Source organism: Micromys minutus (genome assembly GCF_963924665.1).
Source record: "Micromys minutus genome assembly, chromosome: 19".
NCBI classification, from domain to species: domain Eukaryota; kingdom Metazoa; phylum Chordata; class Mammalia; order Rodentia; family Muridae; genus Micromys; species Micromys minutus.
Window position 1 is genome coordinate 30,038,750 of NC_137954.1, and position 15,721 is coordinate 30,054,470.

General features: G+C 39.4%; 1 protein-coding gene across 5 annotated transcripts in view; it reads right to left on the reverse strand.

The window, feature by feature from the left end:
• DOCK10 (dedicator of cytokinesis 10) overlaps positions 1-15,721 on the reverse strand; it is a gene marked incomplete at both ends in the record, with an annotated part of 250,532 nt that overhangs the window by 102,481 nt on the left and 132,330 nt on the right. For all 5 annotated transcript variants that reach the window (XM_080932737.1, XM_080932735.1, XM_080932736.1 and 2 more), the window contains 4 exons: positions 1,525-1,708; positions 8,927-9,061; positions 9,308-9,430; positions 9,694-9,766. In XM_080932737.1, coding sequence (XP_080788863.1) covers positions 1,525-1,708; positions 8,927-9,061; positions 9,308-9,430; positions 9,694-9,766 — 515 coding nt within the window. The remainder of the gene's footprint in view (positions 1-1,524; positions 1,709-8,926; positions 9,062-9,307; positions 9,431-9,693; positions 9,767-15,721) is intronic.

Consider the following 15,721-nt stretch of genomic DNA (forward strand, 5'->3'; position numbering starts at 1 on the left):
ATACTGTGAGTGTGTATGTGGGTACATGTTCATGTGTGTCTGCATGTGTGTATTTGTGGGTATAGGGGGTTAGTCTGGTGCTGCTAGTATTCAAATGCTAAATTCTATACCCCAATATTTGGTGGTTCTAAGACAAGTGGATCCTCATATACACCAGCTTCTGTTGTGTAAATCCTGCACCCCCCCCAGGTTTTCTCTGATTGATTAATAAAGATGTTTATAGCCTGTAGCTGGGCAGAAGAGATGTAGTAGGGCTTTGGGTCTGGGCTTGGAGTCTCAGACAGGGATCACCAGGAGAGTGAGGAAGAAAAAGAGAAGAAAGAGGTCACCTGTAGGTGGATCATGAGTGCTGGTCCCAGGGTTGGCCTGTTAGAGTAGGAGCAGCCCAGGTAGAACGTGGCAAATGGTATCTCAAGGTTATTGACAGGGAAGTAAACAAAATAGCATAAAGGGTTGAAATCTGCCCAGCTTGAGTGCTTTTAAACTTATTATAAATATAAAAGGTTTTATGTTTTTATTTAAGAAGTATATGGCCTAAGTGGGGCATCCCCAAAATGATACATGTGTAGGCTAGAGGACAATGTTTATTATCTTCCTCAGGTGCTCCCAACTTATATTTTTATTGAACAATTTTTAATTGGCCAATTTCAGACATGCATGTAATGTGTTTTGATTATCCTCATCCACTCTCGCTCATCTCCTGTCCAGTGGCTACTATCCTACCATTCTCAGTCCCTTCTTCTGATCCATGAGGTTTGTCTTTTCATGCATTTAGTTTAAACAGTAAAGATCTGTGTGGCCATTAAACTACAAGTATCCATTGGTGACTTCCCACCTAATGTCATGAGACAGGTTCGCTCACTGAACTCTGAGATCACTGATAAGGATAGACTAACTGTCCAGAAAGCTCCAGGAATGGTACTGTCTCTGCCTCCCTAGCATCAGGTTTGTAAGCATACACTGTTGCACACAGACTTTTCCATGAGTGCTGAGATTTGAACTCAGGTCATCAGGCTTGTTTGCCAAGTATGTTAGTGACTGAACCAGTCTTCCAGGATTATTTATTTTCTTATGAAAACAATGTAACTTGTGATGTTGGAACTTTCACATCTCAGCTGAGCTCAAGACTATCAAAACAGCACCAATAAAAGATGCCTTGTAGCTAAGAGGAAGTAAAGCATGTTTGTTTTTACAGACATTATGTTGTATTTATTAAATATAACGTGAAGCCCAAATTCAAAATGTACCTTCTATAAGATCTTCCCATCAGAAATGTGTATAGGTTTTGAGTTATTGGGATCTAAGATCCAACTTTGTTTGTTGAGTGATGGCCTTCAATCAATTCAGAACTGTTCCACTAGGTAGCAATTGTGATGGCCCCGTAAAAGTAACCATCTGGGGTCAACTTCTTTGAGCAGGTAGCTCAAGAATGCCTGAGTCCAGCCTGATCGCTCCCATAGCTATTAAGTGTCCAAGTAAACTAAAGACTCAGCCGAAGCAGGGGATGATGGCCTGAGGTCTTACCTAGCCCCAGCTCGGCAAGCTCCGCACTTTTCCTTCCCTGGAGTGGGCCCTCAGGACTGATCTGCAGGATGCGGTTAAGTGTGTGGATCCACTCATCCATATCTGACTCTGTTTCAGCTGCCAGCACGAAATAGGTCAGGTCGTTCATTTTCAATTCGAAGGCATATTTCCTCAGCCTGTTGTTCTGCAGTAGAATGAGAAAGAACCAAACAGTAAGCCTTGACACCGAGAGACATTGTTGCAGTCCTGGGGTTCCAGTGTTTCCACCCAGGCAGGTGACAAAAACCAGACCTTGCAGGATACAGCGGGACTTTAGAGGCACTAAATCATTTGGAATATTATTATTTTTACAAACTTTTTGTACTGAAAATATTTTTTGTCTGTTCTTGTTGGAGGCATTTTAGCCCAAATCCTTTTTCATCTTAGTTCCAAGTATGAGTATAGTGGAGCCTTCTTCAGATAACTGCTTTGAGAGGCCACTTTCATATTGTCTCCTAAATTTTATCTGCTAATCATACTAGTAAGTCTTCTGATGCTCGTCACACTCTGGAGACGGCACCTGCCCCAGAGCTAACAAATGGCACTATGTCTTTGTACCCTAGGGACATTTCTTACTCTGCACCTTACTTTATCTTTTAGGATTGTTGGCATGTCAGCCATTACTATATTAAAATAAATTGAAATAAATAAAATAAGTTAGTAAAATAGATACAATAAAACAAAATACCTGATTTCCTGGATCTTTTCTATACCTGACTTTTTTCCCCGTCTACCAATCTCTGCGTACTTCCATACTCCGATGGCTCTTCCCTCTTGCTATTTCTCCAAACAAAACTTCTGGCTCTGCTTAAAATTTTTTTCTCTTTCATTTAGTCTAAAGGCTCCAATGATCTTCCATACATGATGATGCCCAAGCCAAGCTTCTTGTTTTTTAATTTGACACCTCTACATTGTATTTGTTGACCAACCAGGGAAGCCTTGCTATAGTTCTCCAAGTAGCTCTCGTGATACTATTCTTGCTGAAACAAACCCCCTCCCAAGCAGATCCTCCAAACAGATGAGCAGGCATTTACTCCCCATGTGCTGACATGATTAATATTCTCTCTTCGAATCTTCATTGAAAACATTATTCAGCTTCTAATCTTAGAATATGGAAACAATGATTCTTGATCTCTGGAGTATATAAAATAAATTGAAAGTATATACTGAAAACCTTTCTTGACAGGCATACATATCCTTTAAACATACTTTTGTGAGGGTTTGCATAATTTTGCTGAACACTGGATCTTGTAACAGTTCACACAGGGATCAAGGAAACAGAGTAAGCTGACTCTTAGCACTGATATTTTAGTGGAGAATTTGTGAAGACATATGTGATTGAATGAATGGGCAAACAAACAGTGGAAAAACTGAATATTTTGTGGTGGATAGAGTTAAGATATGGGCTGATCTGCATTGAACAGTCAGGGAAGTCCACCCTCAGAAGGTAATATATACACTGAAATCTGTAAAGGAAGGAGACAGGAAAGGGAACACATACAGGAATAGTTGTGAGCTTTATATATTTTAACCATCGATGAGAAATGTTAATTTAAAATGGAACCTGTCCCCAGCAGTGGCACAAGACTCTAACCACAGCGAAAAGTCATAGGGAAAAGGGGCCTGTTTCACTTCGGTATCTGTGATTCTTCTGTCACCCATTCAGCTGGGCTGGGTGACCTCTGTCACCGTTACACACTGAAGAGGTATCCCTGATCCAGGGAGTTGAGCTTTTCTATGTATGAGAACATACATAGTTTGTATGATAACATACAGTGAGGTAACACATAAGCCTCAAGACAATGGAAGCTCCAGAAGCGAAGAAGGAAGAACTGGCAAGAAAGCTTAAAAATCAATAACACATGAACAAAGTAGAACTGGTTCTTAATACAGCCTATGCTATTTCATCTTGTCTTCCCGGGAGCTCATGGCTCCTCCCTCTGCATCACTGGGGAGAATCATGCTTGTTTTGTAGTGACTGACTCACTCCTAGGCCTGACCCTCTAACCATTCACATGTCCCCTGTGCAGAAACTAACTTTTTACCATTAGCATTTAGTGCAGAGATAGATGGTAAATAGCCACAAAAGAGGGGTTGGCTGTGTTGGCACTTTGTACTTAGCAAAGTCACACTTCGCTTCTGCACTTGCACAATGGGGGGCATGGATGGATGTTAATCAGCTAGCCCTGGACACATACAATTGGAAGATAAAGATACTTAAACTCTGTACAAACATTTTGAAAAGGAGACAATAGATTCTGTAAGGGCACTGGAGAGAGTTACTTGGACAAAACAAAGTAAAAGTTAAAATTTGCATTTTGATAGCAATTCAAACAGGGTAGGAGCCCAAACAGAAACTAAGCTGCCTCAAACTTAGTATGGAAATTTAGTATTCAGGGAGCTTAGGGATGCAAAACTCTAGATGCTCTCTTTGGGAGGGATGGGCAGACTCCCTCCATCCCCCCTGACAGACCCTTCTGGTAAATCATGTGCAGAAAGGTCTGTAGGACCGCCTAAGACGGATGGATCAGACCTCTGCAGTCAAAGACAACAGGGCTGAAAGCGGGTGGGTTTCCTATTCCTTCACAGGCAAGAGGAATAGAAACGGATACTCAGGAAAGAAGTAGGGGTATCCAGAATGTGGGGCACAACTTCTGCTTGGATGTTGTCAAAATCTTAGTATAGCACAATGCAAACAAGCCATTGTGGTGTTTGGAAATTCAATACTGCGTAATCGGTTGTCTCACCTGAGCCTGAAATAGCATGGGCTACCTGTCAAACCACCCAGATCTCCCTCCGGGTCAGCTTTAGAAGTGGATCCACTTGCAATGTGCTATGGAATCCAGTTTCAGAAGTAAGACTTGACTTTCTAAATTGCACTCAGAACTTCAGATGAGTTGACTATGGGTGCCAAGGCTTTAATAATTTCAAAAGCATTATTAAAATACATATCTTTAAAAAAAAACTCAGCTAAGTATACCAAGCTCTTGTTTCTCAAATGGGATATGTAGACATGAAATGGGCATCGTGTTTGTGGTTCTGAGAGAGGAAGAGCTGCTCGCAGTGGACATCAGTTTGTGGCAGATTTGGTGGCAAAGCTGAGGGTGATGCTGGGGATGATGCTGAGGGCGATGCTGGGGGTGACACGGGGGGGGGTAATGCTGCTGGTGATGCTGATGTAATGCCTACATTGTGGGGTGCTTTCTGATTCTCTCTCTGTAATGCCAAAGACAACCACAGGTAGAGTAACTGAAAAGAAAAGACAAGCATGGAAAACCAGTAAGGTACTCGACTAATTCCAACATGCCATTGTCACTGGAACAGTAATGAAGAAGTAATGACAGTTTTTATACTCTTCCAATTTCCCTCCCTTTTCTTGATTTCAGTGTCCTCTTGTCATTGACATAAGGTTTTGCCAGTCAACACTACCCAGATTCATAACCAGTTCCAAACACAGCATGTTCTATGGCTCTGTGCCCCGCTCAGGGAATGGTGGCAGACAGTCTGCAGCAGGTTGTCTTTTTACCTGGACACATCCCAGTTATGTAGACTATAAGGGAAGCACAAATACTAACAGGAGGCTCAGTAGTAAAGAGGGAAACTACCCAAACCAAGTGCCACGTTCTGCCTATTATGTTATTTCGATTGTTTATAGATTTTTACAGGGACCAAAAGAGAATGATCTAACATATGTTATCCCACTCAGGCTTGATGCTGGTATCTTCCATCTTTTTCATATTTTTTAGGTTTATTCATTCATTCAGGAAACAAGATTTATCAGGTGTCAATCACACAGCAGTAGCAAGTATTCACACAAAAGGCTTTCTCTTGTTGACCTTACATTCTACGTGTCCTGCTTTAGGCCTTCTTACCCCCCCCCCCCTCTCTCATTTTCTCTGTCTCTTTGTCTCTGTCTCTCCGTCTCTCTCTCTCTCTCTCTCTCTCTCTCTCTCTCTCTCTCTCTCTCTCTCTGTGTGTGTGTGTGTGTGTTATGTGATACATGTAATTACGTGCATGTGTGTGGAAGCCAGAGGTCAATGGTAGCATCTTCAATCGCTCTTCATCTGACTTTTTGAGTTAGGATCTCATTGAGTCTGCAAATTATCCACTCAGCTAGGATGGCTGGTCAGTGAGTTCCAATGATCTGCCTAATTTTATGTTGTAGACTCAGGATTAGAGATGCATGCTGCAGCACCCAACATTTACATGGCTTTCTATAAATCTTACCTCAGGGCCTCCTATTTTCCTGCAATCATTGAATAAGTTATCTCCCCAAATTCCTATGCTTAAATTCTAATGTGTCAACAAACTAATGGCAGAAATGTGTGACTATAATCTAATGTGAAATATTATTGACATAATAGAATGAGGCATCATTTAGTGATATGTACTTTCATTATGATAATACTGTTTATTAACAGTCTAAAAACCATGGTTAGGGTTTTGTTTGTTTGCTAGCATGACTGAAGAATAGCAAATCCCAAACAGCATTTACTATTTTTGAGAAAGAGTTGACATTTCTTTCTCCTTGTAGTCACCCTTGTAATGTATGTTTTATAATTCTGATAACTTTTTGTGAGAAAAACAATGGTGTAGACCGAGTACAAATGAGGCTGGCTAAAATGCTCTGTTCACTAAAGGATTGCTACAAACCCCCAAAGGATCTTCGAAGTTAGGTAGCATTTACCAAAAGATTTTATTCTTTTGCTTTCTTTTTATTCAAGAGAAACTGGCAAAGATTCCTGACAAAACAGATCTGACTCATTCTAGTTATTCATTTGTTCAATGTTTTTGTGTACCTGTGATTCATCCTCAGGCACAAAATGTGCCCAAGAGCTTACTAGAGTGTTGGTTAAAATTTACATGATCTCTTTTAAATTTCCTTCCCACTCGTAAAAAGGTATAACTCGAGGAGAGGTGTGATGTAAACTGGGGCTACCAAAAGGTAACAATGTCTCTGATGTATGTGCTCCCCTTTCCCCCAAAAAGTCTGATTTCCAAGAACTGGAGACTCTTGCTTCCATAAAGGAAGATACTGTGAAAAGTCTTGATTAAGTTCAGGGATGTACTAATGAACTCTTTAAAAAACATACATGTAAAATCCATCTTGCAGAATCCTAATGACCCAGATGTTCAGTAGATTCTATGCTGTGACTCCAGAGGAAGATCTCAGAAAGGTGACATGTGTGAACGTTGGTTTTTAAATATTCTACATAAGAGCTATCATCTTCTGCATGCCTAGAACCTGCCAGAGACTGCCATTCATATCTGTCCTCTAGGGATGCTGAGTAATAACAGCCATGTTGCTCTGACATAAGTAATCCTGTTGCTCTGACTTGGACTTTAACAGGGTTTCCTATGCTTCAACACGGTTCCAAACATAATATAATAATATTTAAAGTACTGAATAAGTGGATGAGTTAGTGACTAAAGATGTGGATTAATCAACATATTTAGAGATCAGTTTGAGGAATGCAAGTCACATTTTAATAGGAGACTTATCTAGAGTAAGCTGTCTTTTTCTTCCAAAGGTGTGACCTATAATGGGGACAATTGCAGAAGCAGTATGAGGACACACAGTCACCTAGATCTTTCTGAAGTCTGCACATTCACTTCAGTTTTATGTATGGGAATCCTGAGGTCAGAGGCTGAGTGAGTTGCTCAGGGATGCAGGATGCCAACAGCAAAACTAGGATCCAAAGGCTGACCAGAAGGGACCCTAGGCTTCTGCTTGCTCTGTCATGTTCTTCCTACGCAATGCTTTAAAAGGGAATGAAACAAAACCTTAGTTTGAGATAGTAAAGAGCAATGTCTAGAAAAGACTGATCAGAACATCCAGTCATGTGTTGTGAACTTAATATATAAAAAAAGACTGTGATGAAACTTTTTAGAAATAATAACCCACTTATCAGAGAGAAGGAAAAAGTTTACAGTTTCAGCTCAGTGTAATTATAAATTGTAATCAATGATCTCCAAACTATTGTTAAAGATATGCTACAGATTTTAAGGCCAAAGAGTCTCCTTTGAGTCTCCAACAATAGGAACCATGTTCTTTCTCCATTAGGATCCTCACAGCAATCTCCATAAGGAAAGCTTGGCTTCTTCATTAAAATGCAATCAGCTTTCCCTGCTAGCAGGGTACTGAGCAACACTTAATTAATTCTTAAAGTTCAGCCTCATTACTTCCTGGAGGAGCTCCAGACTTTGACAGATGAAGTGTCCAGAAATAGTGTAGGCCTGAGAGGCTGCAGACAACACAGTTTTGCATCTATAGATCTTAGAACCCTCGGTAATAGTTCAGGGTGAAACTCAGCTATGACATTACAGGTTCTGTGAGTGTCCGGGGTATACTTAATACAAAAATATATCTCTACAGTCCAGAGTTGTACTGTAAAATTTGAGGAGTGATTGCCACAATATTTAATTGCTTCAACTTTTAAGAAAAAAAAAAACAAAGACTTTTATGAGGTTTTTTTGTTTTTTTTTTTTTGTTTTTTTTTTAAAAGAAAGGGCATTTAATGTCCATGAACTGGGAGATAACTATAAAAATATTCTCCTGCTTGTCATGTGAAATACTAAGGACAATAATTTGAAGATCAAGAGCTTCTAGAAGAGTCTCTTTAAACTCTTGGCAATCAAAGGAATCTGTGACTTTAAAAAAAATCTACCCTTCAAAGACAGATGATGTGCACACACACACACATACACACACACACACAGACACACACACACAGGATTTATTACCTGGTAATAAAGAGAAGATGGTTTATAAAGTATATACATCAATCTTTGTGACTGACATGTCTCCCTCACCAATTTTATTAGTTCAGTGGCTTTTAGGCTGTAGGTGGGATTCGGGTCATTTGATTCTTGTGCTTGAAGAAATGGCTCGGTCTTGCTTATACCTCAGGACTCAGTACTTACCACCCCATACATCCTCTTCCATAGATCTGTGAGCTTCTTTTTGTTTTAATTATTTTTGCATCCTCTCAAAAATGCCTCTTTTGGAATACCAATATTCCTTTCCAATATCACAACACATGTTTGGTTCATACTTCTACTTACCTTTTTTTTTTTTCAATAACGACATAAATAAAAACAGTAACAAACCCAGTTGATTCCACTGTTCTCTTGTTTCTTTGCTTATTTCTCTCTCTCTCTCTCTCTCTCTCTCTCTCTCTCTCTCTCTCTCTCTCCTCTATTAAAAGGAAGTTTTGTGGAAGTCTGGATCTAGATTGTGTGTTTTTCAGCAAGTTTCCAGAGTCTAGACTAGCTCTTGATGTATACAGATATATTCTAAGTGTTTGCTACTTACATCATGCAACAAAAATGAAGCCCTATGGGGAAGATCATTCTCACTCACCTGTACCACACCTGTGCAGGAATCCAAAAAGATACAGCCCTTGGGCTCTTTGGATATCTTCTCATCTTTGTAGAAGTTCATAATGTAGGAGTTATCAGGCAACTGAGTCAGCTGGAAGTATCGCTTTTTGAATGACTAAAAAGAAGATAAATGTAGAGAGTTTGAATTCTATTACACTGCTTGCTACTCATGAAAAATGACAAGGCTTCAAATAAATTTCATCAGCAGGGCATTGTACTTAGAGTAGAGGCTCTGACTTCTGTATAAATAAACTATTATAGGAAACATAAACTTCATGTAATGGCTTCTCTCCATCCTGTGCCTTGAGAGGGGATGTGCACAAAGGTGACAGATCTGGGATTAGTTTTGAGGTGTCCTTACCCGAACAGTGACAGTATTGTTCACGGTGCTGTTGAAATTCCCCTTGTAAAGCCAGCCAGACTTGAACACACCGGTACCTCCAGCTCCTCCACCGCCCTTGGATGATGAGTGGGATGTGGTATCCTGAAACAAAAGCCATCATTAGCATGGCAGCCAAGCCTTGTGACGCCCAGATCTTAGACACTGCACTTAAAACGAGACTTTTTTCCTCTTTGACTCATGCATAATAATCATGTTCAGTGTCAAAACAAACATGATTCATTTTGACTAAAAGCCCCAATACAACTAGCTCCTGCTGCTCACCAGAAAGAATGCAAAGAAGCCAGTGCAGACAGAAACTAATCACCCTCAAGTTTTAAAGCCTGTCCCTTGCAATAATCACTTACTTCATCCTTATCAGCGTCTTCATGGTCAACCTCAAAGGAATGTGAGGGAAGTTTCTCTGGCTTGTGTTCTGCTCTGATATTTGAAAAAGAAGAGAGAGAGAAAAACAAGTCTAGTTTGCTGCTTGATAATCTTGCTTTTGTTTTTCTGCTGTTCCCAAGATCACAATGACTCCATTAACATTGTTTTAGTTTGTTGTAAGCTTTGCAACCTGAAAACCCAGGGCTTGTTTTTCTCTGGGAAGTGTTAACTTTCCCTTTAAGACATTGCATCTTATCTCTACCAAGTGCATATTTTAAGTTAAGGAGTTATAGATTGATGTAGAGTTGTACATATTCTTTTGTATTGAATGAGAGCAAAGAGGATGGACCTAAGTCTCAGTGTTTTGTTCCCTCTTCTGCATTTTGAAGCAGGATATTAAGCAATGATACTTTTGTGAGTGTTTCTGGGTCACAGGCATGTGACACAGTCAATATCACTGGATGGTTGCACAAGCAGCCTTAGACATGAAAAGACTTGATTCCCCAGGGGCAGCCTATCTTTTGGCTCTCAGGTTGTATCATGCCCTTGTGGTAGACCCCAGAAGCCCATTCAAATGGAGTAATGGCAGCTACACATGCTGTGTGCACCCTTTGGCATCACAGACATTTCAGACTCATTTGAGGCATGATTGGACATCCTGGAGGAGCAAGCAGACACACATGGCTTCATATGAGCAGAATAAAATAAGTCTTAAGTAAGTTTCCTTAGCTCAAGTCTGTCTCATAATGAATGTTGGAAGAACCCAGACACTCCTCTCAAAGTTTAAGTTTTGATAGTCAGCCCTTTGCCACCTTTTAAGGCATAAGATCTCACACGTAGACATCCCATCTAATGTTTTAAGATGTAGAGTCTGAATCAGACTACGAGCAAAGAAAACCAGAGGTGAATTTATTAATCCCATCACAGATCCCTTCCTGAGCTAATGATGTACTGAAGATAAAGGGAGAGCTCTAAAGGCTCCTTACACTTAAGTTCCTCCTGTGCATTCTCACAGGACATTACCTAACGAATATAAAGTATTCTTGTATTTTCCCTCTGAAGGACAGCACAGTGCCTACTTCCATGTGCCCTGTGCACCACCAGAAGTTGTAGTACAGAAGACAATCCTGTTTACTGTTAATCACTATCCATGTCTTAACAGATTCTCAAAAATTAGAAGATGTTTACATTCATCACTGTTACCTGCTTCTTTCTGCCATTCCCCATTTTCATCATTGGATCCTGTAAGCTGCTGTGATAAACACAGGACTTAAGGCAGAGGGCTATGGACCAAGCTTGCCAATTTCCTTCTCTACTGTTTTATCTGTGGTCCTCCTAAAATCTCAAAACATGCTGATCAGTACTTATATATGGTTAGAGTCTTTCTCAGCAGTAAACATGGGAAGAAGAGCTATAGTAAGTGTTACTTGGAGATTATCCAAATAACTAGGGGATGGTCCAGTGTGTAAAGTGCTTGCTGCACAAGTGTGAGGATCTGGATTCCAAACTCCTGCACCCATGTAAAAGCCAGTTGTGCTTGTGTATGACTGTTAGCCCAGTACTGGTAGAGATACTAGGTGAGAGATAGGAAGGTTATTCTTAGAAGCTGCCACTGGTAACTGTAGCTAAAAGGTTCAATGGTCAAGCCTGTCTCAGAAGATAGGTCTGAAACTATAGAAGAATGCACTCAGCGCCGACGCTGTGAAGTCTACATTGCTCATACAGAGAAGAATACAACTGCTGCCACTCCCCATGGAGGTTTCCTCTTTTTGTAGTCTGGTAAGTATTTAAAATATATCTGTTAATAGATACATATAACTTAAATATTTATATACTCAAATTAATTCATATAACCCTCCAATAACATGTCATATGATATTCTCCATTCACAGCTTATTAATTGACAAGTTGGAAGAGATTTAAAAATGCAGATAAAAGCTTAGTATTTAAACTTAAACATTTATTATTGCTCTTTGCCTAACAGCAGATATGTGGGGCTCCAGTCTGGTCTGATTCTGCTATTTCACAGAGATAAAAATGAAGAGCCCACTTATGTAAACACACCAAAGAGATGGGATTGGAGGATGCCTCTTTGAAATGACTTTATCAGGAAAGATTACTTCAAATCATCAGTAAAAACACTAAGGATACAGAATGTTTCAATTTCTTCTTTGCAGAGCCTTAGATACATTCTAACTCATCTGTGCAAATTGTCACAATGATATTAACTTGTTCTGGTCCTTTTGGTCATGGTCACCTTTGTGGGAAGGTATAGTTATCAGTCTTCACATAACCTTCAGACCACTGGGAAATACTTCCTACCACATTTCATTTTTCTGTAATATCATATTATACCACCCATACAAGGAACTGGTCCTTTCACAGTTTTATTTAATTGACAAGATAAAGCCTTCAAATATATTTCCCCTCTCCTTCCCATGACATGTCATCTGAGTTATAGTGGCAAGTTCAAAGGGAAAGTTGCAGAGCAATTGTTTGAAATGTTTTATCTGAAACATGTGTATTATGGGATTTTTAATTGATTGGGTATGACAGTAAAGAGAGAGTGGAGGGAAATTCCATGTTAAGTCATCACACATATATTTTTGTAAACTAGAGAGGGAGTGATCTTAAGAGCTATCACCACAAAAATGATGATGTGAAATGATTCATTTCTTCTTCAGCTAGATTTGATTATTCCTCAATACCTCTGTATTTCAGAACATCACTCTGCATGTGATAGGAACATACCCAGTGGGCATATTTTACCAGGCCAGCCATTTTCTAAGTCACAGGATTCCTAGTTGGGTAATATTGATGACTAGTTTTCTTTCCTAGTAGCATGCATAGTACTGTTCAGCACTATGAGTGCTAGCCAACAGGGGTGAAGCTTTCATATCAGGACTAATTTGTTTCTTCATATTTTATGATTCTAAATGTGGTATCTTTGGCAATAGGACTTTGCCACAAAATTCTGAGTGGTACCAAGAACAGTGGAAACAGTCTGGATCAGTCTTACAGAAATGCCCACTATGCAACAGTGGCATGACTGTTAGGGAGTAACCAAACACCCTTTTTGATGGAATTTAAGGCTAAAGATGAAACACATATTGGACACTTTATTCAGTACAATAACTTGTGGCTACATAGGTCATAGACCTTAGGTGGTAACTACTATTATCATGCTGCTAAATGGATAGAATATTAATCCAATTCCTAATGACTTATCACTACACCTATAGATTAGAGTATTTCTCAGTAGACATCAGGAAGCTCCTCCGTGCAATAGATTCCAGTTAACATAGAGAAACACAAACAGCCAATATTCAGGGAATAAGAGGCTATGAAATAGTCATCTCTTAATGAGACATCTACATCATACCTGCCTCCTGCCAAGGCTCAGAGATCATTGGAGAAATAATGAAGGTTTTAAGAGACAGAGGTGGTAGATGACTGGCACAAAGTAGTATTTTCAAGACATAACAGAGCACATATGAACTCACAGCAGTCATGACAACATACACAAGACCTGGTTAAACTCATGCCAAACAAAACCAGAGCATGGACTTGAGAAGGAAGCATAAAGTCTTACTCTCTACACAGCTATTAAAAACTGATGGCTGGTTGGAGAGATGTCTCAGTGGTTAGAGCACTGACTGCTCTTCCAAAGGTTCTGAGTTCAAATCCCAGAAACCATATGGTGGCTCACAACCATCTGTAATGAGATCTGATGCCCTCTTCTGGTGTGTCTGAAGACAGCTACAGTGTATTTATATGTAATGAACAAACCAATAAATAAATCTTTAAAAAAAACCCTGATGACTTCTGGGAAAAGGAGACTCAGGTATTATTTATTTAGGTGTGATCCTGGTTGGTTGGCCATACTCCAGTGGATGGGACCACATCCAAGAGTATTTAGACAATACAGATTGGACTCATTGGGTTTGAACAAAAATGGACAAGTTGGGTGGGTAGAGAGATGGGGGGTGAATTCAGCAGGATTTAGAGGTGAGTCCAAATATTATCAAAATATTTTGTATAAAACTCCCAAAGACTCAATACAAATAATTTGGAAAAGAAAAACTAAAGAGAAAGAATGACTAAGTAGTTGTGCCAGACAGAGTGATCAAGGTTGGCCACCTCTTGGATGCATGGCTTAGGATGACAGTGAGGAATAGCAGGCCTGGAGAGAAGCCAGGCAAACATTGTTCTGGCAGAGAGAAAGATGATTAAGGTCCTGGGGAGAGACCAAGTTTGGAGCACCAGGGAATGAAAGGCTACTACAATAGAGACACAAATAAAGGGAAGTTAGCAGTGCAGGAAAAGCTTCTGGGTACAGGAGGCAGGCAGTGTTTAAACCATATCTGAGACTCCAAGCATCTGAAGACTCTTTCTTCCATTGGTTTCCAGGGCAACACATCCCTCATCCTACCTTAAAAGATCAACAGCCTGACCCTGCTGTCCTTTCCTGAACTCTGCATGATAATTAAACAATGTTTATTCTCACATTTAAAGACAGCATTAAGGTTGTATCTCTGTCTATTGCCTTCATATTTCAACTTGAAGGAACATTGGGTGTTCTTTAATAACCTTTGAAATCTGAAGATAAAAGACTGACCTGGGACTTCATATTTTGAGTTTGAATCTAATATGAATAATAATTTACAGAGAATCTCAGTTTTTACTTTTTCACCAAATTTCCTACTATTTCCCCAAGAAGGATTGTGACAACACCTGAGGCCTCTTTAGTTATTATCTATGACCTTAGTGCATATGTTTCCCACATAAAATGCAACAGCCATTTCTATTATATATGGTTACGGGTGTTAACATGAGGAAATGTCATGTATCACACCTGGCATGTTCTAACACTGAACAAATATCTGTTTATCTATTTAATGTTTTTTTTTTTTTCTGTTATATTTGCGACAGGGTTACAGATAGCCAAGGCTAGCCTTGAGTACACTATGTAGATGAAAATGATTTTGTGTTCCTGACTAGAAGCTCCTGCTTCTTTCCGTGTTTCCAGTGTTTGCTACATAGCACCATGCTTAGATTCCTTCTTAAAATAATTTTTCTTCTGTTCTCTGCTAGCCCAGTTCAGCTGGTGATACTTGATTTTTAGCCAAAAAATACAACATTTGGAAATATGCTTTTTCCTCAGGTCAACTGCAGCACAGCTGTTTACTGTTGATGTTTTGTTTTCTACACTGTGTATCTCTGTATTTTACCCACACACCAATGAAATAAGCAGCACCGTAAGTTTTATGCCATTTGAATATCCCAGGAACTCCAAGACTAATGTTGACTGTGTGAAACCTTATACTTTATGTCCCAGTGGAAATGTTTCTTTCTAGCTTGCATTTTTGAATGCACACTGAAAAGATGTAGGATTCTTAAGAGTTAAAATTAGCTTCACATACTTATACATTCAAATAGTATGTTTCCCCATTTTTTTTTTTTTGCTTTTCCATAATTTCATCTTTAAAATTTTTATTTTGTAGCCTTAGCAACTTGGAAAAAGAAGTGATCCATTTAAATTGGTAGCAGACATGGGAGAGTTCTTCTAATCCAGGAGGCATGAACATGATTTACTTTTAATAATCTCATAAGGCCTAAAGTTCATTTGGTTCCACCACTGACCTAAATATGGATAGTCTTTAGGGGGCATGTCTTAGCTTTGTAAAATCATTAAAAAATCATTCTACTATGCAAAGTATCAATTATTCTTGGGTAAAATATACTAGGGAATTCTGCTCTTTACGTGATAGAATGTGTTATATGTGGATATAAGAAAAAATAAGCTAAAACTTCTTAACTTGGTAATCATTCCCAGAATCTCTCCTTAGTGGACATGCTTTCTGTATCTTTTTAATGGAGGGAGAACTCTGTGACCATGAAATATTGTGTTTGTGTCTCTCAGGACATCATGACTATAATAAGTTAGTATGTGGAAGTGAAAGTGCCAGGGTTAGGGGAGAGCCTTCATTGGGCAAAGCCTTTGTTGCT